Source organism: Pongo abelii, chromosome 10, assembly GCF_028885655.2.
Source record: "Pongo abelii isolate AG06213 chromosome 10, NHGRI_mPonAbe1-v2.0_pri, whole genome shotgun sequence".
Taxonomy (NCBI): Eukaryota; Metazoa; Chordata; class Mammalia; order Primates; family Hominidae; genus Pongo; species Pongo abelii.
The window spans coordinates 106,249,845-106,277,046 of NC_071995.2; the positions used below are offsets into that span (position 1 = coordinate 106,249,845).

Sequence of the window (27,202 nt, forward strand, 5' to 3'; positions counted from 1 at the left end):
ATTCACCCTCTCAACTGCATCCCATGCTGAGATGAGATGAGAAGGATGCAGGGTATAGAGAGAGGGCAGAAGAGTCTGTGTGAAGGTGAAATGCCTGAAAATCTAAGGCCAAGAACATTCTTGCCTTAATGTACATCGCCCTCCGTCTTCCCTTTTTCCTTTCAGTTTTGTCCCTGGCTTAGGTGCAGCATATATTGCTAATAAAAGTGGAATAACGGGCTGGGCATGGTGGTTCACGCCTGTAATCTCAGCACTTTGGGAGGCTAAGGTGGGTGGATCACCTGAGGTCAGGAGTTCAAGACCAGTCTGACCAAGATGGCAAAACCCCCATCTCTACTAAAAATACAAAAATTAGCTGGGCGTGGTGGCACGTGCCTGTACTCCCAGCTACTCGGGAGGCTGAGGCAGGAGAATCACTTGAACCCGGGAGGTGGAGGTTGCAGTGAGCCGAGATCTTGCCATTGCACTTCAGTCTGTGCGACAGAGTGAGACTCTGTCTCAAAAAAAAGTGGTATAATGATAATCAAATCACTCCATCCGATTGGACAGCCTTTGAGAAACATGTTAATCTCCTGACACAAATTGCTATATACAGTGATATGTTGCTTAACAATGAGAATACATTCTGAGAAGTGCATCATTAGTGATTTTGTCACTGTGGGAACATTGTAGAGTTACTTTGTACTTACCTAAACCCAGCTAGTGTAGCCTTGCCTCCACACCTAAGCTACATGGTAGAGCCTGTGGCTCCCAGACTACAAACCTGTATAGCATGTTACTCTGCCGAATACTGTAGGAAATTAACATGGTGGCATTTGTGCATCTAAACAGATCTAAACCTAGAAAAGCTCCAATAAAAATGCAGTATTATAATCTTATGGGACCACCATCATATATGCGGTCTGTTACTGACCGAAATGTCGTTATCATAGAGTACATGACTGTATATAAATAAACGCAGAACCTGCCTCTTAAATCTTTACTTCAATATTACTTGAGCTTTTCATTTTTCATTTTATTTTAATTTTTTTCATTGTTGATTCTATTTATTATTAAGCTTTTATCAGTCAGTCATTCATTTAGTCAATCCATAAGCATGCATTAAGTGCCAGCTATAAGCACAATAATAGTGAGAGATAATATTCATCAAATTATTTGTGTGCCAGGCACCATTCTAAGTACTTTACATGAATTAACTCATTTATCCCCCATGATAACTCCATGAGGTATGTATTATTATTGTCATCCCCGTTTTACAGATGGACAAAGTGAGGCTGAGGATAGCTAATTTGCCCAAGATCACAGGGCCTGGAAGTGGTAGCACAGGGATTCAGGCCCAGCAGGCTGGCTCCAGAACTCACTCCCTTCACCACCATACTTTTGCTGCTGTGTGTCCAGCCCTTTGCTAGGGAGGGGGGACTCACATGGCCCCCATCCAGCACAGCCAGAATGGAGAAAGAGTACAGTGTCAGAAAGGAACTGCTGGAAGTGGGACGGATCAGGGAAGGCGGTATTTGAGTCGGACTTTGAAAGATGAATAAAACCAGCCATTTGAGGATTGGAAGTGGGGAAGGTGTTCTAGGGGAGAGGAGCAGCTGTCAAAGGTTCCAGGTGGGAAATCCAGAGATAGTGGGGGATGCACAGACCAACTGAGACAGACTAGTGCGGGGGCTGGACTGCCCATCAGCTGGTTTGCAGAGGTGCAGCTGTTTAACCAGTTATTAAAATGCTGAAATGCTTCTCTCTATGGGTTAGTAAAAAGCCACTGCCTCAAGTGCTCCCAAAGCCACGATGTCCCTGCCATCCAGCAACAACAGCTTGACATCTGGCCCTGCAGGTGCTCCAGGATGCCCTGTCTGCACTGAGGCTGTAGGAGTTGATCGGTGCCTGAGCCTTAACAGTAGTTAAATATTTAGAATATCATCCTGAGTTGAAAGTGTCGGGGAGAAGATTTTTGTCTGCAGGTGTCATGGGGGCCTTTGTTCCTTTGACAGCAGGGTTAGGGTTGAAGGTTTGGATCGGGGAGAAGCATAAGCAAAATCCAAATGCCTCTGCTCATCCTTCAGGACTCAGCTGCATCCCCACCTCTCCCATGAAAGATTTGCTGACCTGCGCCCCTGGCAGGAGAAGGCCTCCTCTGTCCACAACCCCTTCAGTGAATAATTTTAACAGTCCTTGAGTGCCAGCTCATGCCAGGCCCTGTGACAAGAGCTTTTCCAGAGCATTCTACTTAAACTTCACAGTCATTCTCTCAGCTACTGTTATTTTGCCTATTTAACAGACGAGAAGAGTGAGGAGATGTTCTGGGGCTTGCCCAAGGTCACACAGCTAAGTTAGGATGTGGCAGGGCTGGAAGTTGAGCCCCAGCACTGTGATCCCAGAGCCTGCATCCTCTTGCCCACCCCCCACGGGGCCCCATGACTACTCTGGCATTATTTGCTTCCATGTCTGTCTCTACTGCCAGACTTTGAGCTCTGCACAAGCAGGGACTGGGCTTTGATCATTTCTCTCACTTTCTGAGAGCCAGACAAGGCCTGGCACAGAGTGGGTGGGGAAGAGAAGGATCAGTTAGGATCTAGCCCCAGGGGACTGGAGCAGAGAGAGATGTAGGGACCAGCTGGATGCTTCCTGCAAGAGTCCCAAAGAGAGATAACAAGCCCGTGGCTGAGTGAGTGCCATCCTCAGTGTCTCCCAGAGAGAGATCACCAGTTGGCCTCTTCCTTTCTCCCGAATGGTCCCAAGGGAAGCCACATTGGCCTCCCCAGGTTGTTGGCTTGCTCTCATTTGCCTGGAACTGACAGCCCCGTGCGTGCTGTGTGTCTGGGGCCAACACTCAGAGGGAAAAAACAACATTAGCGAATATTAGCCCTTGAAGCTGCCCAGTGCAAACTGAGGCTGGCCCAGCGTGGCAGGAACCAATGGAAGCCTGGAGCCCAAATGCCTGGGAGCAGAGGGGCCTGCAGAGAGAAAGCGCTGTGTGAGCTCATCCCACTTTTGAACCATCTGCCCCTGCACCAAGTTTCCACTCTTTTTTTATCCTTTCAGAAATAGTGATATTGACAGCTGCCAGCACACAGCTGGTTTTCACATGTTATGGGAAGTAGCCCCAGCAGTAAATTTGGTCGTTTGCCCAGTAGACATGGCATCTGAATTGAATGTGCATTCTTCAAAGTCTGACTTCACAAACAAATCCTCTACAGGTATACAGTTCCCTGGATTTTTATTGATTTAATTACATTTTCCCCATCCCTCCATTTTGCTCTCCTCACAGACTACATCTTTTTATACCTACAATAAAAGGTGCTATAAATTCAATTTTTTTTTTTTTTTTTTTTTTTTTACTGAAAAGGTATATATGCTTGTTTTTTAAATTTTGGAAACTACAGGAAAATATAAGGAAGAACGTTAAAATTATTTACAATTCTGCTACCTTGAGGTAGCCAAAATTTTTATTTAGTTTATTGTCTTGTCTTTTTTAATATAAATCGGGAAGGTTTTGAACATAGTTACACTGTATATATATAATTTTGTGTCTTATTTTTATTTCACTTAATAGCATACCATAAGCATATTCCTGGTAGTACTATAGAACATTCATAAACATTCTTAATGACTGCAGAATATTCCATCGTGTGACTATACAGTAATTTGCCTAATGGCTCCAGGGTTCGTGGCCACTTGAGTTGTTTCCAGTGTGCGAATTACTATTCTTTTAAAACTACCCACAGTGGTGTGACTAAAACGTCAATGGAGAGGAAATGGTTATGAAGAGAGTAGTCAGCTTGGAGAAGAGCAACTGAGGGGTTAATTCACGAGGCCTCTGGTGGCCTGTAGGAGGAAGAAACTGCAAAAGGAGAACCCTGGGAGGGAGCCTCACCCAGCCCAGTCCCAGCTGTTGCTTTTTTTCCAGGAAGCAAGGCCTTATGGGAAGTGTAGGGAACAATGGTGTCTGCCTGGCCTGCAAGCTTTCTAGAGCAACAGTAATGATCAGAATCTCTTGGAGTGAGCACTTCCACACTCAGGATCTCCCTCTATTCTCTCAGCAAAACCGGGAGCTGGGAAGATCGCTTTTCACATCTCCAGAGACTGACTCTAAAAAGTCATGAGATTTGCCCCAAGTTATGCAGTGAGTGGCCGAACTGAAACCAGAGGGCTGCTCTAGGGATCCCTGGGAATCTCCTCCCTCTCTTTCTGGATTGCTTCTAGAATGGAAAGAAGCATGGCAGCCTCATCAGAAAGCAAGTTTTGAGCTTGTTCTGTGGACAAAGTTCATTGCACGTGCACTTGGCCAAGTCTACAGATGAGGAAAATGCCACAATTCCAGGAGGTTTTTGTTTGTTTGGTGGCTGTGTTTGTTTGTGTCTAATTCTGGATTTTTAAAATGTGGCTCTATCTTATGTTTTCTGTGTGTATAAGAAGCATCACCTGTGATGGCTTTCTCAGTTCTTTCAAACTAGAGTGAGGAATTCGGTCAAGAGTTAGCCAGTCAGGTTCAGACCTGCTCAGGAATTTAGGCCAAGTGTGCTGGCGGAAGAAGGTGGATGTGTTCCCAGGCTTCCATTCTCTTCTCACTAGTGAGTTCAAACTCCCCACCTGGAGCAAGCTCTTTTTGCAGTCTTTTGTCCCATTGCTCTGTATTAGTCCCTTACATAGAATCCCGCCCTCTCCTTGCACAGCCACACCCCAGACCCTGGGGCAGCAAGGTGGGGAAAGCATATTTTTGTGATTAAGAAAGGAAACTAGTAAAAGGAAACTAAGGACCAACTTGTTGAAAACACTGAGCATCCACTGCCTCTAAAATCCTTCCCTGGAAGTACTGTCCCTCTTCAGACTCCAGAGCACTTTACAGCAACATCCCACAAGGCACTTTTCATGGTCTGCCTTGCATGAGAGTTATCTGCTTTTCTTTCCTTGATAGCCACTTCATGCCCCAGTCCACCAGTCAAAAGTCCGATCTAACAGATACACAAGTATAATTGAGGAGTATAATTATAATTTAAAAAGTCAAACAGACTTTATGCAATTGGGACTGCCCTGGAAAGTCAGGGATGTACAGTCACAGTAAACCTCCTTGCTAGACTGAACACCAGAGACCAGGTTTTAAATCCTTGTGTCCTCCATAAAACTCAATACAGACCCTTGCTCCAAGGAGGGAGTCAATAAATTGGGAACCAGTTAAGTGCTCAGTCTGCTCCATAAACCGCTCTTCCCGTTCATGTATTTATTAATTTATCAGGTTCATCTTACTCCATCCTCTTACTCCTTCAGCTACGCCAATTCATACAGAATCCCCTGAAACTGCTCTACATTTTTTCACCTGATTCCCTCTGCCTGGATTCTTTTCCCAAATGCTTCTGCCTCCTTGGTCCAGGCTCAGGGCAGCATTTCCCAGTGCACTTACTCCCTTCAACTGTGGCTGATTTAGATGCTCCTACTTCCTTCTCTCATTAGACTTTGTACATTTCTTTATCATAAAGCTTTTCGGAAGGTGGCATAGTAGCTTCTTTTCTCATGCTTTTCACATTAGACCTTGAGTTCATTGGGTACTAGGACCTCTGCAATATCACCAGGTGTAGAACCAGGTACACAAAAGGTACTTACTTATTCTTTCATCCATTCAACATATATTTATAGAGCATTTACCATACAACAGGCAAAATATCTGCCTTTGTGGAGCTTACATTCTACCAAAGGAGGCAAAAAAGGAACAAATGCATAAATAATACAAATATCAGGCACAGAGAAGTGGCATACAGAGAAATCAAACTGGGTACTCAAACCAAGGACAACTTCTGAAAAAGTGCTATTTTAGGTAGAGTGGTCAGAGAAGTTTTCTCTAAGGAGATAGCATTGGAGCAGAGATGTAAAGAAAGTGAAGCAGCAAGCCATGTGTCTATCTGAGGAAAGATCTTGCCAGGCAGAGAGAACAGTAAGTGCAAAGGCCCTGAGGCAGAAACATTCTTGGCACATGCCAGGACCAGCAAGGAGACTGGAACAGAGTGAGTGAGTGGGGAGTGTGATCAGAGATGAGTCCAACATGGGCAGGGTCAGATCCTACAGGTCCTCTTAGGCCTGCAAAGGGACCTGATTTCTATTCCATATGTGACAAGAAGCTCAGTACATTTTTGTCAGATTGAATTATTTGAGATGAGTTGAACTAAAATAAATTGGGCATTGTCTTAGTATAGGCTCTAAACCATTGTTTGAACCCTGCAGTGTCCTAAGTCGGCTCTCCTTGCCTACAAACACAAAAGCACAAGGAACAGTACCATTTAGCAGTTTGAAAACCTATTCGTGTGTGAGTTTGCCTGTTCTGGAATTAGCACAACCTTGTGATTGTTCCCAAAGCCTTTTGGCCAGTGACACTTTTGCCAGCCTTTCCTAAATGGACCAGTTTCATTGTGTTGGCAGATGTGGACCAGGGAACATCTGAACACAAGAGGAATATGGTCCTAATGCCAGTCTGACATTTCTGTTTCATTTCTGTCTTTCCCAGACTCTGAAGTCTTTGAGGGTCCTATTCTGGGACCTATTCAAGGGCCTATTCTGGGCCCTTGGCAGGGTCCTGAGCCCGACTCTTAACATGGTTTTTATCCAAGCCTGGTTCTCATTAAATCTTAATTATGTGAAATTCCTACGCTTAATGCAACTGAAAATAAGGCACACTTTGCTATTTTTATCATTTTCCTTAGTCTTTATAAACCATTCCAGCGAACCATTCCCTGGAGTAAAGTGGGAAAACCACCAGAATTTAAGCTAAGCAAATTCACAGAACTCAATTGTACATTCATTAATTCATTTAACAATCATTCATTCACTCAAAGAAAGGTGATTGAGGACCTACAAAGTACCAGCACTGTTCGAAGTTCTGGGGAGGTAGCAGAATACATGGTAAGCTCCTGCACTCATGAAGTTGACAGTCTAGCAGAGGAGACAGAACAAACCAGGAAACTCATATAAAATGTCATCTTGAGCAGTGATAAGTGCTACTATGTGCAAGTTTGGAGGATACAAAAATGAACAATTCATGCCCCTACACTGTGGTTGGGGTGACGGTGAAGACATAAGTTATAACAAAGGTATGATATATGGTATTGGGCATTGTGCACAGAGTGCTATGGAGGAAGAGGGAAACAAATGACTATTGTGGTTATGGGGGGCTCTTGGAGAACGCTTGAAGAGGTGACATTGGATCAGTATCTTGAAAAATAAGTAGGACAGTACTGGATGGAAAGGGTAGAAAGAGAAAGGAAACAAGAGCAGGGGCCAAGACAGGGAGAGATGAACAAACACAGTGTATTCCCAAAATGCCTGGTCATTTGCTGTGACCACAGCACGTTGTTAGATAGGCATGGAATGGGAGCATGACAGATGCGAATGTAGGTTGAGGCTAATTAATAAATGGCCAGGCTGAAAAATCTGTGCTATAATTGGATGACCAGATTTCCGTGTTAGTGCATTTATCCTGGCAGTAATGTGAAAGGATTGAAGAGAGAAACTAGAATCAGGAAATTATCATGAAAATAACGCAATGGTCTGATCTTAAAATGAGTCTCTCTCTCTCTCTCTCTCTCTGTGTGTGTGTGTGTGTGTGTGTGTGTGTGTGTGTTTGGCTAATCAGTTAAATTGAGAGTGTTAGACTCTTAGGGTTGGGAGGGGCTCTGAAAGTCATCTAATCCTGCCACCTATTGTATGTTTGACTCTCCTTTCCAACATCCTTCCCAAAGGATCACCCAACCAAAACACCAGTCTTTGAGACTTCCCATCCCAGCTTCAGAGAGCTAAGACTCACTCATGTGGAACAGAGATCTGCTCCCTGGAGCTACCACCAGTACTACTTTTTCTCCTTGAGGCTTAAAGACCCATTCTAATCCCTAATTCGGTGCAGCTTTGCATTATTTAAAAGCAGCTGAAATTTCCTGAGCATCTCTGTGCGCTAGGCATGCCTGCAGGGCATGTATCACCCCATTTCCAGATTGGAACCTTGGGTTCATTGGCCATGTGACTTGCTGAAATTTGGTCATTGACCCAATTATTTGGCAGCACTAGGACCAAAACCCAAAGCTCTCTAGCTCCAGAGCCTGCACTCTTGGAAACAACTATCAATTTAACCCAACAAACATTTATTTAGCACTGACTGATGCGAAATCTCCTGTCCTGGGTATTAAAGAATGGGGTGGAGCCAGTGAGGAGCAAGCATGGTTACTGTATTCCAGGGATTCCCACTCTGGAGATTTGGACAGTGGAGTCCACACTCAAGTATTATAATAATGTCTATTTGGCTTTGCTTGCAGCCTGGGCTATTCCAGAAGAGGAAAGTGATTTCTGTTTAGCCCATTGCACAGGCCTGGTTTCCTACTTGTTACACTGGGGCAAGCCCAATGCAGGAGCCATCTCCACAGAGTCCATATCCAGGAAAAATGATCTGTATGCTGGAAGGATACAGGAAGGGGATGTACCTGGAAAGGTGCAAGGCATGTAATTGGTGTATATAACCAGATTTGAGCAAAGCAAAGCTTCAACTTGGACACATCCCACTGATGAGCAAAGAGGAAGATATAGCAAGACCAAGAGAGGCTGGGAAGCTGGAAACAGGAGAACAGGTGCAAAGAACTGACGGGAAAGCCTTCAGAACCAAGCCTGTGCACTGAGCACGTATGCAGGAGCTCCCCCGTTAGGCACTTTGTGGTATTGCTATGCTACAGCTGTGGCTGGAGGACTCGAAGGAAATGGGCCCAACCCTGACATTGTTGGCATCTTTGTTCACTGATTTTTTTTTCTGAATCTAATGTTGTGTTTGTCTTCATCTAATGTTTAAATTTGTGACAATTCTGACTATATGTGCTGTATGCCAGACGTAGATGAAGATTCCTGAATGTAAATCTTCCATATAATTGCACTTTCACCCCTGCTATTTCATTTCCCCTCTGTTATTCTCACTCTTTAGGGGAGAGAAGCACCAAATGGTTAGGAGACATCTGTGCCTTCTCCATGTACCTTGCACAATTCCCATTCAAAGCCAGCTGCCATACCCCAGCCAAATCCAAACACTCCCCCGCTTTCCAGCCTGCACCCCTCCATCTCCTGACCTCACAGGGCCTCCATCTCTTGGTGAGATCTGCATTGGTTCTTCCTTGGTCATGAGCTTTACACTCACCCCTTTGTTGGTAGTTGCTCTGCCATCCTACAGCTGGCCTCAGAAATCAACCCCTTTCCTTGGAGGGAGGGACTTCAGGATTCTCCTGAGAAGGAATTAGACAGGTAGGCAGGCAGGGGCACACATGGTCCCCTTTCCATCTCACCAGATACTCATCCTTGAATATTTTGCCAGTGTCCATGGAGTGAGAGGCCCTGAAGTCCCGACCTGTTCAAAGAGTGCTTCCCTATATGGTTCCAATGTCCAGCTTAATAAGTAGCCCTTTTGATTTTCCTTTTATTAAAATCACAAGCTTCCTTCCTGGTTTCTATCATCCCTCACCTCCAGATTCAGCAAAATGTAAAATGGATAACGTTTAGACTGGGAAGTAAATTGCATGTATATTTTCTTCTTGCGTACATAGAGGTCCCATAAATCTGCTAAATGGCCAAATGGTGGTTTTGTGCAGGCAGCAAAAATTACCTCTTTTCCTGCTCTTATCTTTTCCTTGATTTTTAATTCTTCTAGAGATTTCTCTTTTCTTTCCTTCCTTTCTCTGTGTTCCTTTTTTATTTTTCTTTTTACCGGAAAATTCTGTCCCATTCCCATCCCCTACCTCCTTGAAGGAACCTTCTCTTTCTACATGGTGTCATTCTATTTTCTTATTCTTATTATCCCAGTTATTCTTGGGGCCTTGATGCAACCTGAGACAAACGATGTTTATTTATTCATCATTTATAACCAATTTAACTCTGAAAGGGACTTGAGCCAGACTCACAGTATGAGTTAGTTACAACAGAATTACTAAACAAAGATAACAATGTAAAAAACATGTCATTAAGAGTAAGGAAGACTGCTGTAGCAGAAAATCTCTCCGAAGGTTTGTTACTGCAGTTTAACACAAAATTTAGCCTTGAGTTTCTTAGCCACCAAGGCAAAACAGGAAACAGGCATGATGTAGCTTTCATCATCTAATTTAAATACACACACACACACACACACACACACCATCTTTACCAAAACACAGTTCATGAAAGATCTTTTCTGACTGCAGCAAGTTCAATCCAGGTCTGATACTCTTAGGCCTTTTCTGGAGATCTGAATCACCTCAGAAGCTTTTAAAAACAATCTATAGGCCAGGGGCAGTGACTCACATCTGTTATTCCAGCACACCTGTAATTCCAACACTTTGTGGGGCCAAGGTAGGAGTATCACTTGAGCCCAGGAGTTCGAGACCAGCCTGGGTAACAGAGGGAGACTGCCCCCATCTCTACAAAAGATTAAAAAATTATCTGGGCATGGTGGCAACTGCTTGTGGTCCCAGCTACTCAGAAAGCTGAGGTGGGAGGATCATCTGAGCCCAGGAGTTCAAGGCTGCAGTGAGCCAAAAGATTGCACCACTGCACTTCAGCCTGGGTGACAGACCAAGATCTTGTCTCAATCAATCAATTAAATCCATAATCAAGTCAAGGGGAAGGGAAATCATTGACCTGTGCTCAGAGTAGTCAGGGTCCTTCTGAGTAACGTGGTGACAAGTGTAAACGACAGCATTCATTATACAAAACTGTCACCCTTGCGGGTACAGGAATCATGACCTTTCTACAAGTGGAGCTTAGAGTTCATATGGCCCAGTCTCCTCACTTCACAGATGAAGAACTGAAGTACAGTCATGTGCCATGGGACAATGTTTCAGTCAACAATGGACCACATACATAAGAGTGGTCCCATGAGATTATGGTACTGTATTTTTACTGTGCCTTTTCCACATTTAAATATTTTAGTTACACAAATAGTTCCCATTGTGTTACAGCTGCCTATAGTATTCAGTACAGTCACATGCTATTCAGGCTTGTAGCCTAGGAGCAATAGCTTATCCCTTATAGGCTAGGTGTATAGTAGGCTACACCAGGGGTCCCCAGCCCCCGGCCGGCAGACCAGTACTGTTCCATGGCCTGTTAGGAACCAAGCTGCACAGCAAGAGGTGAGCAGCAGGCAAATGAACATTACTCCGCCTCCTGTCAGATCACAGGCTGCATTCGATTCTCACAGGAGCACAAACCCTATTGTGAATTACGCATGCAAGGGATCTAGGTTGCGCTCCTTATGAGAATCTAATGCCTGATGATCTGAGGTGGAGCAGTTTTATCCCAAAACCATTCCCCACCATCCCCAGTCCGTGGAAAAACTATCTTCCATGAAACCAGTCCCTGGTGCCAAAAAGATTAGAGACCGTTGGGCTATATCATCTTGGTTTGTATAAGTGCACTCTTGATGTACATTCTTGATGTATTGATGTGCTGATGCTCACAAAATGATGAAATCACCTAACAGAGGATTTCTCAGAATGTATCCTGGTCGCTAGGTGACACGTGACTATATCTTAGTGCTCAGTGACTCAATGTCACACTGGTCTTTGGAGAAGCAATAAAATAATGACTAAACATATGGACTTTGGATTCTAGCAGAGTTGAGATCAAACCCTAGCTCTCCCCAAATAACTGTGATATTCTGTGCGAGTTACTGAATCTTGCCAAGCCTTGTAAAAGTTTGCTCATCATTGTAAGATAGGAATATTATATATATTTAAGCATTCTGCACAGGGCCTAGAATATTATAGGCACTCAAGAAATGATGGGAGCTATAAAATCATGGTAAAGGTGATGACGATGTGTGTAGATCATGATAATGGAAAGACAAAGTCAAAAATCCAGGTTGTGTAATATCTACCATAGCCCCCTTCCCACTACCCTACTTGGCTGGGATTCTGGTCTGGAATTGTACTGACCCAAAAGACATCTCTTAGAGCTGCATTGTCTGGGAGGATAGCCACTAACACATGTGGCTATTTAAAGTTAAATTAGTTAAAATTTTAGTTCTTCAATCACACTAATAACATTTCAAATCTTGAGTAGCCACTGAGGTTCATAGCTACCAAACTGGACAGCACAGATATAGAACATTTTTCATCAGAGCAGAAAGTTTTATTGGACAGAAAGTTCTATTGGAAGCTACCCTCGCAGGCTTTTTCCCCTAGCTTCTTTATATTAATATTTTTGTTATTTCTTTCTCTCAAAATATGGTACTATTATTTTAAGCTAGAAGAGAAGTTTCTGCAGTCTCCTAACTCCACCTGTGAAGACACTGAAGCCCAGGGGGTGGAACAGATAGATACACAAGTCACACAGCTAGTTAATACCAGAGCTGGTCCAAACGTGCTTCTGACTCAATGCACAAATCATTCTATAGCAACACAGGAGGCCCAGGGAATCAGCTAAGCCTGTGTTTTCCTAAGTAGGGTTCTGATTGATCAGGGCTGAAGCACACATTTAACACATTCTGTCATACTGCCAAATGCAGGGTGATGTGAGTCCAAGTGGTTTATTACAAGGGAACTAGAATATCATCTTCTCAAAGCCACCACCCAGTGGCAAAGACATTCTCAAATCCACCACCCCATGACAAGGACATTCTCAAAGCCACCACCCAGTGGCAAGGACACCAAAGATGGCATGGGGGAAGCTCTGGACCGCTCAGCCTCTCCTTTACATTCCTTTCTGGTTTGGGTTGTGGAAGAAAGAGATTCTGCTTGGTGTTTTAGAATTGATCTGTTAATTTTAAGTTTAAAATGTTCACTTGCAACAGAATTTTTGTAAGGATAAAGACTTTGAGATGTGTTTCTGACTCTTAGAATGTCTATATTGTTATTTTTCTTGGTTGGGTTAACTATGGTAAGTTCAAAGCCATGGTTGGTAAATTTTCACAAGGTTGATGAACAAATTCAACCTCCTGTGGCATAAGTCACACCTTTAAATGAACAAAAACAATTCATTATAACAAATATTTTCACAACTGTGGTTTCTGAGAACAAATATTGAGTCTCAAGTTTACAACAAGTTCATAGTGTTTAGACGATAACTGTTAAAAGGAAAGGTTTTTGTCCTTTTTTTGTAAACAGAAAGAAACACGAATCCATGTTGACACAACAGGAGAAACAGAGATATAACTTAAATGTTATAGGAACTGATACAAGCGTCACTTAGATTCAGCCACCAGTGTCAGAAAACGCAAATAGCTGGTGTTTAAACAAGATAGAAGTTTATCATACAGACATAGCCTGGAAGTAAAAAATCCAGGGCAGGTATGGCCACTTAAGCAATGGTCAGAAGTCCAGGCACCGCTTCTATCTTGTTGCTCTGCGTTTATCAACAAGTGGCTTCCACCGCATGGTCCAATTTGGCTGCTTGGGCACCAGCCATCATGTCCACAGTCTTGCTTATAGAGGGAAGACTAGAGAAGTTTGGGCCTCTTCCCTTTGGGGCCCTTCCTGGAAGTCTCACAAGGAACCGCTGCTTAGACGTCATTGTAAGAACCAGTCTCCTAGGTGCAAAAGAGGCTAAAAAATATAATCTTCGTGCTGGATGGTCATGAGCCCAACTAAAGATTCTGAGTTTCATTACTAAGGAAGAAGAGGAGAACACGTATAGAGGGAAAACCAGCAGCCTCTGCCACAGTATAAATATATTCGTTGTTAACTTTCTTTTTTTGTTTGTTTTCCCAAGACAGAGTCTCACTCTATTGCCCAGGCTGGAGTGCAGTGGCGCAATCTTGGCTTACTGCAACCTCCGCCTCCAGGGTTCAAGCGATTCTCGTGCCTCAGCCTCCCTAGTACCGGGACTGCAGGCACATGCCACCACGCCCAGCTAATTTTTTGTATTTTTAGTGGAGATGGTGTTTCTCCATGTTGGTCAGGCTGGTCTCGAACTCCTAACCTCAGGTGACCAACCCACCTCAGCCTCCCAAGGTGCTGGGATTACAGGGATGAGCCACCATGCCCAACCCTTCTTTTTAACTTTCTATACAAAGGGTTATGGCTAACCTATAGTTTTACCTTCTTAGAAGGGTTTTTGTCAGTCCATTTTTTTTTCTTATTTCCAATGGGATTGGATGTCAATCCATTCTTGATGTTTTTTTCCAAATACATTTCTGATTTTGTATTTTTCAACTGCAGTCCTATCTGACGAAGAATAAAAATATTAGGAACTTACAGTTTTATTCCAGAAGTTGCAGGCCCTGTCTGCTCCTCCGCCTGCCTCTCTCTCCAGCATTGCCTCCCTCTCCTTCCGTTGCTCTCTCTGTCTCAGCCCCAGTCACAACAAGCTGAGGTCCAAAGCACCAGGCCCCAGGCTTCCTCTGGGCCTCTGTACACATGCTGTTAGCCTCTGCCTGGAAATGATATAATGAATGGCTAATAGGCCTGGCTCTGGGCCCAGCTGCCTGCAGTGTATCCTGGCACTGCTGCTTATAACTGTGTGTCCTTAGGTAAGTTAGATAACCTCTCTGTACCTCTATTTTATTATCTAATAATAGCACTTACTTTAGGGCTCTTGTCATTATCAAATGAGCTAACATCAGAAAAATGCTCAGAGCTTGCTTCACATATAACAAGCCCTCAATAGTAGATAAGTTTGTTGAGCATTTACTATGTGCTAAGCACCTTACTGACATTCTCGCCCTTAATCTTCACAACAATGCTAAGGTGTGGCCTTACAATTCCCCTGTTTCACATATGAGAATACTGAGGCACAGAGATGGGGAGTAGTTTGCCCAAGGTCCCACAGCTAGCAAATGAAGCCGGGGCACAAACATCTTCAGAGTACATACCCTTACTACCACATCAGCACCAGATGTGAAGGTGTAGTGGGTTTCCTTTGTAAGGCTGTGTGCTGCCTTTTGCTAATTTTTATGTTTTTTTTTTTTTTTTTTGAGGCAGAAGCAGGCCCACATGGCCCCTAGGAGCCCACCCTGGCTTTTGCCTCTTGGCCCTGACCAGGCCAGTCCCTGCCCTTTTAGGTTTCTAGAGCCACCTCTCCTAGGATATGAAGCTGTACAGCCTCTGCTGCCTCTTGGATGTTCATTTTTTGTGCCCAAGCCTGCAAGGAGTGTTTTGCGGCAGCCTCACACAGAGTCTGTGGCTTCTCCACTTCTGAGGCTGCGGCTCCCCTCCCAGGACCATTTATATCCTGGGCCCCATCATCATCCCACCCCATTTGAGATCAGGTTCCTGCCACAGAGGCCTCTGCCTTCCTAAACCAGGCTGGTCTGTGGCATAGGCAGCAGCTAGTGGAGAGAGGCACAGGCTGGCTGGCTGGTCCCCACGTGGTATGTGATGGACACTGAGCTTGCTGAGCATCCTGCAGTTCAGAGCTGTCACTCTCTAGACCTGATGGTCTCAGCCTTTGGTCGGCATCAGAAAATACCTACAGAGAATAAGAGATAAGATGCAGATGCCAAGTGCAGCAGGCTAACTCACAAATAGCTCCAAAATGATCAGGTCCTAATGCACAGAACTTGAAAATGCTACTTTATAAAGAAAAACAGTCTTTACCTATGTGATTCCATTAATGTTGACATGAGATTCTTCTAGATTATCTGAGTGGGCCCTACATCTCATCACAAGTATCCTTATAAGAGAGGGATGCTTGACACAAAGAAGGAGAAAGTAATGCAAGACAGATAAAGACTGGAGTGACTAGCCACAAGCCAAGGAATGCTGGCTACCACCAAAAGCTGAGAGGGGCAAGGAATGGACTCTCTCCTATATCTCCATGAGGGAGGGGAGGCCCTGCAAACACCTTAATTTTGGACTTCCGGCCTCCAGAGCTGTGAGATGCCAGAAGTCCAAAATATGGCCACCAGATTGTTGTTTCAAGCCACAAAGTTTGTGGTCTTTTGCTACAGCAGCCATAGGAAACTAACACACCAAGCAAACGGGCACAGACCTGGGAATATCCATTTTCACCAGCTCCCCAGGTGATCTGGAAACTCCCTGAAGATGGGGAACTAGATGGAGCATCCAGGCTGATGCTCCAGGAGGACCATGAATTCTTACAGTTTTGCTCACATCCTATTTAAATTGTGAGAGCCTGGAGCATGTTGAATGCCTAAATACCGATGGGAAACATACAGAGAGGAGACGGAGGTTGAAGTCATGGGACTGCAGGGAGATAAATGATTGAGCCAAGTCCCCAGGGAAGCAGAAGCAGGGAAGAGTAAAGGAATCCTTCTCTGGGATGGGAAGGGAAATGAAGGCTAGGGGATGTGTAGCTGTTTGCAGGCAGGGTCAAGGTTGTTGTTATTCATGTATCATTTTTGCTCGCTCTGCCTAGACTTGCCTGTCCTCAGCACTGTTTGCAGCCCTCAGCCCTCTAAGTCACCTTTCTTAGGATGTGCAGCTGGAAAGCCAGAGATGCTTCCTTGGTCAGTCACATGCGTCTGGGTACCATCCGTAGAAATCACCTCCTCACCTGTGCCCTTTGCCACTTGCCCCATTTCAGGCAATTTATGTAATCACTCATAAGTGGCACTGACCTTCACGCTGCAAAAGACTTGTACTTTGGTACAAAATGGCTTACTTTTCCCTAAAAGCACTGACTCTATCCATGAGGCCCCTGTTTCATGGTTCCCAAGTGGTGTATTGTGCATAATCAGGATGTGGGGAAGTCATCCTCCATGGGATCTAACACCCTGAGCTTCCTCCCTGCCTCAGCCAATTGTGTATGATGGTGAAGGAGGCAGAATCAGCAGTAGAAAGAGAAGGCTATGTCCCTGCATACAACTAAATCCCATTGCAGATGTGTATCAGTCAGGTTTCTCCAGAGGAACAGAACCCATAGGATGTGTGTACATGTTGGCGGAAAGAAGGGGAGATTGGACGGATGGATGGGTGGATGGATGGGTGGCTGGGTGGATGAATCGATGGATGGGTGGCTGGGTGGATGAATGCATGGATGTGTGGATGGAATGGATGAGTGGGTAGATGGATGGGTGGATGGGTGGATGGATGGATGGATGGATGGATGGATGGATGGATAGATGGAACAGATGGTGAGTGGACAGATAGACAGATAGACAGATTGATCAACACATACATATATTACTGGTTTTGTTTCTCTGGAGAGCCCTGGCTAATATGCTTTATATACACACACACATTTAAGGAATTGGCTCACAAGATTGTGGATACTGGCAAGTTCAAAATCTTCAGGATAGGTCAGCAGGCTGGAGACCCAGAGAAGAGTTGAGGTTGCACCTCAAGTTCAAATGTATTCGACTGACAGAATTCCCTCTTCAGGGAAAAATCAGTCTTTTTTTTTTCTCTCTTAACGCCTCCAACTGTTCGGATGAGGCCCACTCACGTTATGGAAGATAATCTGCTTTACTCAAAGCCTACTGATTTAAATGTTAATCTCATATAAAAATTCAGAGTAATGTCCAGACTAGTGTTTGACTAAATATCTGGATACTGTGACCTAGCCAAGTAGATATGTAAAATTAACATCACAAGGTGTCTTTCTCAAGTGTTTATATTCCCAGGATGATACTAAATACTGCTATGAATACAAAATAGTCTGCAGACAATGCTTGGTTCAGAACAAACTCCCCAAGACTGAAGGGCTTCACAGGGTTGTTGGAAGACTAAATGAGAATCCAAGTGGAGACAGAACCCACCTTTATGATAAAAACTGAAGCCACCAGGCACTAGCTTTTCCCAGCCTCACTTGCAGATTGGCAAAGGCTCATGAACCAGGCTCAGCCAATCTGATGCACCAGCTCAACTCCTTCTATTCCATTGTCTTCTGGACCTGTGACCCCTTTTTCTCCCCCACTTAAACACAATAACAGAATTCACCTTCCCTGGTTTCTGACTTGAGTCATGATTCTCTGTAGGTCATGGTTACTCAAAATATGTTTCATAGACCAGCAGCTGCATTATCACTTGGGAGTGCATTGGAAAAGCAGAATCGCGGCTGGGTGTGGTGGCTCGTGCCTCTAATCCCAGCATTTTGGGAGGCCAAGGCAGGTGGATGACCTGAGGTCAGGAGTTTGAGACCAGCCTGGCCAACATAGTAAAACCCTGTCTCTACTAAAAATACAAAATTAGCTGGGTGTGGTGGTGCATGCTTGTGATCCCAGCTACTTGGGAGGCTGAGGCAGGAGAATTGCTTGCACCCAGGAGGCAGAGGTTGCACTGAACCAAGATCACTGTGCAACAGAACAGGACTCCATCTATTAAAAAAAAAAAAAGAAAGAAAGAAAGAAATGCAGAATCTCAGGCTGTGCCCCAGACTCTCTGAATCAGAATCTGCATTTTAACAAGATCCCAGGTGATTCAAAGGCACAGAAACATTTAAGAAGCACTGACCTAGAACACTACCTTGGCTCCTCCCACTCCAGGCCATCTGCAGAAACCACCCTCGTGGGCAGTTGGACCATGCCTCGCACAGTAGGGCTGTCACTATAGTAACCAGCTGTGGCCACCTCTTACCTCTACCATCTTCCTGGCTTTGGTGCCCACAGATGCAGTGATGTTACAATGAGCATTGCTATAGAAACCAGCACCGGATATGGTCTACTATCAATTTAGCTGCTTTTCCTTCACTCTCTGTGTCTCTGGAATTATGAGCTTCCTAAACCACAAATATCGAAATTCCTTTCCAGTCTAAGAAACACTCAACAAATAACAAAGATGAAAAGCCAGGGCCACACAGTTTACAAAGGGAAAGCTATAGCATCTGCAGAGGTTTGCATCTATTTGAAAAGGAAAGGCAGGAACATCCCTCTATGTCGCTCTGTGTAGCAAGGCCTTTTCCTGCACCTGGCAGGGAGAAGATGAGTGATGCTAAAAACAATGTTGGTGATGATGATAATAACAACCCCCATTTATTGAGCACTTTCTCGGTACCAGGCACCACGCTAAGTACATCATCCCGTTCAATTCTTCCAATAACCCTGTTTATTTGTTCCCTGTGACTGCTGTAAAAAATTACCACACACATGGATGCTTAAAACAACACAAAATTCTTCTCTTAACAGTTCTGGCAGCCAGAAGTCTAAAATCAGCCTCACTGGGCTAAAGTCAAGGTGTAGGCAGGGTTGGTTCTTCCTGGAGGCTCTGGGAAAGAATCTGTTTCCTTGTCTTTTCCAGCTTCTAGAGACTGCCTGCATTACCTAGCTCATGGCCCCTTCCTCTCATTACTCCAACCTCTTCCACTGCTTCTTTTCCTTTTTCCTTTGATCTTCTTGCCTCCCTTTGATAAAGACCCTTGTGATTGCATTTAGGGCCCACCTGGAGGCTCCTGAACTTAATCACACGTGCAAGGTCCATTTAGCCAGTTAAGGCAGCTTTCACAGGTTCTAGGGATTAGGATGTGGACATCTTCAGTTAGGGGTGGGAGACATTCTTCAGCCAACCATACCCTCTGAGGTGGGTGCTATTATTATCCCTATTTTCCCAATGAGAGAACTGAGGCATGACACTTGAAATATCTTGTTCAAGCTCCCACTGCTAGAAGGTAGAGCTGGAATCCAGTTCCAATCAGTCTCTCTCCAAAGCCCGTGCTCCTAACCACAGCACTGTACAATCTTCAAATGGCTTTGACCCCATCCCCTACTGCACTAGGTTGAAGGAAACAAACCAAACACCATCAGCTTTCTAAAGAGTTTGAGCTTCCAATTGAAGCCCATCTACTGAAGACTGAAACCTCAAAATAGGATTTCTTGGTTTGGGGCACTGACCTAGAACACTACCTTGGCTCCTCCCACTCCAGGCCAGGTTTTTTTCAAAATGTCCAACCTCAAGTATATTAGTTTGCTGGAGCTGCCATAACAAAATGCCATGGACTAGGTGGCTTAAACAACAGAAATTGATTTTCTCCCCATTCTGGAGGCTGGAAGCCCCAGATCAAGCTGCTGGCAGGGTTGTCTTCCTCCGAGGCTGCTCTTCCTGGCGTGCATGGCCACCCTCTTGCCCCACTGTGCACACACAACCCTGGTGTCTCTCGTGTCCTGATCTCCTCTTCTTCTAAGGACATCAGTCAGACTGGATTAGGGCCACTCTAATGGCTTCATTTTAACTTCATTATCTCTTCAAAGGCTCTCTTTCCAAATACAGGCATATGCTGAGTACTGGGGGTTAGGGCTGCAACACAGGAATTTGGGGGAACACAGTTCAGCCCATAACAACAGGTAGTCTCTGAACCCTGGAACAAGGCAGTTTAGCATGTGAGATGAATTCCTGAGCCCATGGATGTCCTCACTCCTAGGTTCCATACCTACTCCACACTCTACCACGTCTCCAACTTCACCCTCAGCAACTCTTTCGATACCTTTTAATCTACTACCTCTGGATATGCCTGTGGCTCAAGCATCCAACCATGACCTCTTTGTGGGAGGGTCCTATCTTCTGATCTCCCCAAAACTTTCTGTCCCTATCACTAGGACCTTCATGGTCTTCTCTCCATCTTCCCTAGTCTACACACTAGGTACTTCCTAAGGCCCCAGCAACTGGCTTTTCCAATAGAATCAAAGAATATTAGCATTGGAAAGAACTGAACAGGCTAATAGTAGCCGCCTCTGACCTACCATCTGCATTTGTAAGTAAAGTTGTATTGGAACCCAGCCAAGCTCCTTCATTTGTGTATCATCTGTGGCTGTTCTCACTGCAATGGCAGAGTTGAGCAGTAGCAACAGAGACTGATCATATGGCCCACGAAGCCTAACATACTTACTAGTTAGCCTTTTACAGAAAAGGTTTGCTGAGCCCTGAAATAGATCATCTGATGCAAACCCACCCCACTTTACAGGTGAAGACACTGAAGGCCAAAACATTGATGGGCCAGAGGAGCCCTCCAGTGAGTTATGAGCAGATCCAGGGCTGGGATTCAGTTCTGCAAAATCCCAAACCAGGCCTTCCCCACATCCTGTAACATTCTTTCTAGTACCCAGACTCCCCAGCCAAACTCCTTTTCCATCCTGGGTGGTCAGCCTCATCACCATCTCTCTCTTCACCATTTCAGAGAAAGGCCATGTCCGTGTATGTTCTCCATCTCCTACTTGAATCTGGGCTTAACAAACTTCCTGAGCTGACGTGCTGGCTTGACTCTGCAGGAAGCCCATCAAGGCTTTCTCTTTCCTTCCAGAGCCTCTAGTCGCACCCTATATAACTCTCCTAACACCACAGTGAAGATGTAGATGGCCACTGTCCTGTTTGAGTGGACCATCTCCCTCCTCTGCTCATCTCAGACCACCCAGTTGGGGATTAACAAACCTGGCTTGCTCCAGAATTTATTTCCAGGGGAGCTTATTTAGAATGCAGATGCCCAGGTCCTACCCCAAGACCTATGGGAGCCAAACTCTGGATGTAAAATCATGGCTGTTGCCATTTTAACAAGCTCTTCATGTGATTCTGATGTTCAACAAAGTCTAAGAACCACTTCACTAAACCATGAGCTCCTCAAGCTTCTTTTGGGTTTTAGTCACTGCAAACAACTTCAGAATAAAGGAGACAACCAGTGGAACATTGATCTTTTTTTAAAAAGTATAAAGAGAATGCAAGATTTTTCCTTCAGCATTCTCCACCCTCTCCTTGACTCAGGGCCCTCGAATTCTTTCCCATCTCCAATTCCTCCAAAGAAAACCTCACAAATAATGCTATTTTTTCCCCTCTGAGTAGACAAGATAAGAAGATTTTTAAATGAGTTACTGGCAAAGAATTCATGAGCTTATATACTATTAAGGTCAGAGTGACAAAAAGAAGGCAATATTGAAAGGAGAGAGTAGGTACATAGAAAATTCCAGGAGAGGCTGGAATCCTGAGGTTCAAGGTGTCTTATTCTGGGGCTTGCCAGCTGTTTTGGTAAAGGTGTTATTTTGAAGGCAGCAGAGCCTTTTTCTTTCTTTTTTTTTTTTGCTATTCTTTGGCATTCACCAGGCATTGGCTGTGTGCCCTGGGCCTCGCTTGGCATCTAACATGAAAGGCAGCAGCCCAAGGGCAGTTCTGTGATGGAGATGCAGCCCCCCAGGGACTCAGGGTTGTGGACTGTGCTCTGGGGCCTCTGAGCAAAGGAATGATGGGGGCAGGCGCCTCTGAAACCTAACCCAGAGAGGAGTTCTCTGAGCACTTGGGGCTGGTTTCCAACAGTTATGGAGACACTGTGACAAAAATAAGTTCTGCTCACCTGAGACAGTAGAATCCAATTCAATTTCAAGTCAGTGTGTGTTTATTGATTGCCTGATTCAGTTTAGGTGATGGGGAGAATGGGAGAATGAGGGAGACAGCCTAAGAAGCAGGCTGATTCAGGCAGAAAATCCTTGGGACTCTGCCCCACAGATAGGTCCACAGGTCCAGAAACTCAATTTTATCAGTTTCACCCAGTAAGAAATTGGTAAATCTTAGTCTATGTCATGAGCAAATATTTATTAAGTGCCTACAGCGTGCCAGGCACCATCCTGGGGCTGCGGCAAGAGCCGTGATCCAAGAAGTCCCCATTCCCTGCCCTGGTGGAGTTTACATTCTAATGGGGCATTTGCAGAGGCAGCGGGTAAGGCCAGAGGAGTCGTCTGAGGTGAGGCCCACAATGTGAGGGATTCAAGTGGGGCAAAGTCAGGAGGAACGTCTAGGGAGAAATGGGATTTAGCCTGTGGTTTGAAGGTTAAGAGGAATGTGGATTTTTAAAGGGCTTGAAGACTTACAGACAGGAGGCTCAGCTGCATGAACAGGAATGAGCCCATTGCATGCCAGCAAGAGTCTATGACCTGATCAGCTCCCCTGGGGTGACAGGTGCATGCTGGGTAACAGAGTGCATGCTACGAAGTTGGACAAGAGAATGTCAATATCACATGGGGTTTCTCTACACATGCTATGTAGTCAAATAACTTGGGTCTGACTCCCAGCTCTTGCTAGTCTTGTGGTCCAGGGCACGATACCTAACCTGGATCAACATCATTCTCCTGATCAATGAAATGGGCATAATCATAACTAGCACAGAGGTTGGTCCTAGGCATTCAGATGAGACCATGAATGAATGTAAATGGCTGAGCTGCTGAACATTATTAACATTGGATAAATAGATCTGACTATAGGAAAACTGGCACCTGCCACCAAAAACTTTCTGGGAAGCTCATGACATCTGCATTTCTCAAGGGGGCTGGCTGACTTATAACCCCATCTACCTGTCATCCTCTTCTCAATGCCATGGTGGCCATGCTGGACTGAATGGCAGCCCCAGGGCCGGGGGAGGCAAGAGACATGCCAAGAACATATTTGCAAGACCTAGCCTCCTTCAGTTTTGCACCCAGGGAACCCCACTGGCTTCATGCTAGTCTGACCCCTGCTGAATGACAGGAAACCTTTTGCATCTACATAGTGCATTTCTCAAAGTGTGGTCCTTGGGCCACCTAAATCAGAATCCCAGGGGCTGCCCATCAAAATTACCTTCTTGGACTCTAACACAATCACCATCTCTGGATATAGAGCCAAATGATTCCCAGGCCCTCTCACCATGACTTTAGAGCAGAGGTTCTTTGAGAATGTGGTCCTCAGACCAGTAGCATCCATATCAGGAACCGGTTAGGAATGCATTTCCTGGGTACCTCCCCTGATCTATCGAATCAGAAACTCTGGGAATGAGACCCAGCAGTCTGTATTTTAACAAACCCTCCAGATAATTCTGATGCACATTAAATTCACATGGGGAGGTTTTAAAAACTACCTGTATCCAGCTGCACCCTATACCAATTAAATCAGAATCCCTGGGACAGGACTCAAGTGTCATTATTTTTTCAAAATCTTCTCCAGTAATCCTAATGTGAGGACAGAGTGTATCATCACTGGAAGAAATAGGAAGATGGCACAAATGCATTGCACTTAGAAAGTTGTCCTTCAGTCTTAGGCATTGTCTCAGTTAATGCTTGCAACAAGCTTGCAACAGCCTACCATGATCCCATTAGCAGGCAGGGAACTTGAGGCTCTCAGAGTTTCAGGGGTGTGACCAAGGTCCAAAGGGCCTCGAATTGTGGGCGCCACCGGGTGGCTGCCCAGCCTGGCTGGGTCTGGGGGGAAGACTGCCTGTTAACCTGGCTCTCTTTAGAGAGCCTTTTCTAGGTGCCAAAGCCTTTTGGCAGCATGTTGCCTGGGCAGAGCTGAAGCCTGAAAGAGCTCCAGAAAGACGACAGGGACCAGGCTGCAGATGGGAAGGGAGTGCTAGCGGACACCTTAGGCTTGGGCCCACAATCAGGAAGCCCCAAATAGAAATAACACGGGGCTCTGATTGGTTTTCCGCCGCTCCAGACCCTGCGCTTGGTGCTTCAAGTGACTCATCCTTAATGTTCACATGATCGCCGAGAGGGATAATATTCCCAGATCAGTTACCTCCTAGCCTTTCCTAGTCACATTATCCCCAGGTTACAGATGAGGAAACTGAGGGCCAAGGATTCCAGGGAGCCTGCCCCGGGGTCACCGGTGCGGTCCGGATGTCTCCAAAGGCTCTCCCACTACTCTGGAATTCAGAGGCAGGGTCTCCAGGGAAAGCGGGGTGTGGGCTGGGGAGTCGGGAGATGGGGGGATCCCCCCGAGCAGGGGGTGGGGCCAAGCCGGCAGCCCCTGCCTCCAGGGAGGCCCTAACGCGCGTCTCCGGATCCCTCCTCCCGCCGCAGGCCCTTCCTCGTGCTGCCGCCGCTGATGGAGTGGATCCGGGTGGCCGTGGCGCACGCCGGCCACCGCCGCAGCTTCTCCATGGACAGCGACGACGTCCGCCAGGCTGCCCGGCTGCTGCTGCCCGGCGTGGACTGCGAGCCGCGCCAGCTCAGGTAGGCGCGGGGGCGGGCGGGGGGCGGTGGGGGAGGGAGGGCCCCGGGCTCGCAGCGTCCACCTCTCCAATCAGAGCCCCGCTGGGCGGCCTGAGCCCCGCACACCTCGGCGGCGCTGGGGTGGAAGCTCCCTGGTTGAAGTGGCAGACGCGGGCTGAACAATAAGCAGGTCCCTGGAGTTGCAGGGCTGAAAGAACGCGGCGAGGACCGTGGAGGACGGTCCGATTCTTAGATTACAGATGTCGGTGTGGCTTCTCTCTGGCTATTCTCTCTGCGCCTAGCTTCTCCCTTTCTCTCTCCTCTCCCAGTAAAATCCGGTCTTCCTGTAGTTTTTTAACCAAACCTTGCAGAGTGAAATTTCTGGCTGGGTCAGAGAGCACCTCTGCGTTTTCACTTGCGTGAGGATGGAGTGGTCCTCTCTGCATTCCTCAGGCCTGTATCCAGGGCTCTCCTCCATCAAGGTGGGAATTACTCATGGGCCACTCGGGGGCCCCCATGCGTGGGTGCTCATTTTGAGCCAAAGCAAGAGAAATAAAAGAACTCACTCAGGTGAGTCATAATCTGGCTTTTAATGCAAAAAACACAGAAACCCAGTGGGGCGTGTGTGTGTGTGTGTGCGTGTGCGTGTGCATGCGCGCACACACACACCTAAGAGCATGCACTTTCCTGACTCCCCCCACTCCCAGCTGTTTCCCAGGTGTCATTGTCATCATTTTCAAATCCTCTCCTACCCACTTGAAGGGAAACTGCCTTTCCTCCACAGTTCATCCAACCAGGCCAAGGGCAGAGATTTCTGCCCTTTCAGATCTGATTGGGGTTCTGCAAGGAAATGGAGGGTTTGTGGTATGCAACAGCCCCCTGAAGGCCCAGAGCTGTTCCTCAGCCCAAGAACATGCAGAGAGCTAGTCAAAGTCATAATTGCTAGCATTTATTGGGTGTTTACCACATGCCGAGCACTGTTCTAAGTGCTTTACACAGATGAATATTTCCCAGACAGTGTAAAGTAGGTACTGTGATTATGCTCACTTCAAAGGTAAGGAAACTGAGGCACAGATAGATAGGTTAAATACCAAGCTCAAAGTCACAGGAGTAGTAAATAATAGAGTCAGGATATGAATTCAGGCAGTCCAGAGCCCTGAGATCATAGTTCTAACCACTGAGCTTTCCTGCCTTCAGATTTTTATCTGGGCATTTTCTGGCTGTGCCACCATGCCTTGTACCTTGTCACCTACAATAACAGCCCATCTCAGGGAGAGGCGAGGGAATGGTCATTCACTGAGCGCCTCCTATGTGCTGTTTATCAATTGCAACAAAAGATTTCTCTCCTTTAATCCCTGAAGCGGCGTCATGAGGTTGGCATAATCTTCCCATTTCACAGATTAGGAACCATTGGTGGAGCAGCTTGTAGGTAGAAGTGCCAAGGAAGAAATTCTTGTGGTCCTATTCTAAGCCCAGCCTCTGCCACCAGACTGTGCTGCCTCCTGTTTTTAGAGGTGGGCGGGGGACATTCTGCATGCAGGCTCACTCCCACCACTCCTGCTCATTGCCCCTATCGCCAACCTGGATGTCTTGGCAGCTCCTGCTCTCCTTTTGCAGGAAGCCCAGGACTGCTGGGTGACAGGGAAGGTTAGATGTTTTCTTAATGCTAACTGACAAAGCGTTCCTTCAGGAGACCCCACAGCTTAAAAGTTAGGAGCCTGGGCTCCAGGGTCCCATTGCCTGGGTCCAGATCTCACACCAGAGTTAATCAGCTGTGCAAACTTGGACAAGCTAGTTAACCTCTCTGGACCTTAGTTTTCCCATGAGTAATGTGGAAATATGAATAGCAGCTCTGCTTAGAGGTTGGTGTGAGCACAAAGTAGGATAATGCACGTGCAGTATCCATTCAAACAATGCCTGAAAGGAAATAAGTGCCTATAAAGCGGTCATTTTTAACTAAAGTCCCGGAGCCTCTGCTACCACTGAAATAATAAGGAGGCTCCTACTTATGTATTCTTCTATAATTTTGGAAGGCCTTTAATACTTTCTCATAAGAGCCTCAAAACAAACATTGGTATCCAGGAAAAGCAGTGCTGCCCCATTTTACAGAGGTGGAAATCAAGGCTTAGTGACATTAGGTAACTCTGCCAACATCACACAGATGGTAAGTGACAGAGTTGGGAGCCAGATATCACACCCAGAGACTCACTGATACAACCATGTGTCATTTTTCTGCTCTCTCATCCTAGACCTAGACAAGCCCTCTCAGAGGACGCTATCTTCTGGATGGCTCTGTCCCTTTTCACAATTTTGCAGACTGAACATGAGCCTCAGGGACCACTGTCCATCTCTGCGCCCCTCCCTCAGCACAGAGCTCTTTCTGCATGGTCTAGCGACCAAGTGTGTGTCATTCTGACAGTCATACCAAGGATTTCAATTTCA

The 27,202-nt window shown here is 45.8% G+C and overlaps 1 protein-coding gene across 2 annotated transcripts in view; it reads left to right on the forward strand.

Annotated features, from left to right (window-relative positions):
- Nucleotides 1-27,202, forward strand: part of ABTB3 (ankyrin repeat and BTB domain containing 3) — a 347,983-nt gene that overhangs the window by 244,890 nt on the left and 75,891 nt on the right. The window contains exons 1-2 of one of the 2 annotated variants that reach the window (XM_054527600.2): nt 24,295-24,484; nt 24,629-24,781. In XM_054527600.2, the coding sequence (XP_054383575.1) occupies nt 24,384-24,484; nt 24,629-24,781 (254 nt within the window). In that variant the 5' untranslated portion in view covers nt 24,295-24,383. Of the gene's footprint in view, nt 1-24,294; nt 24,485-24,628; nt 24,782-27,202 lie in introns of those variants that run through there. The other variant, XM_024257480.3, reaches the window with a different exon arrangement.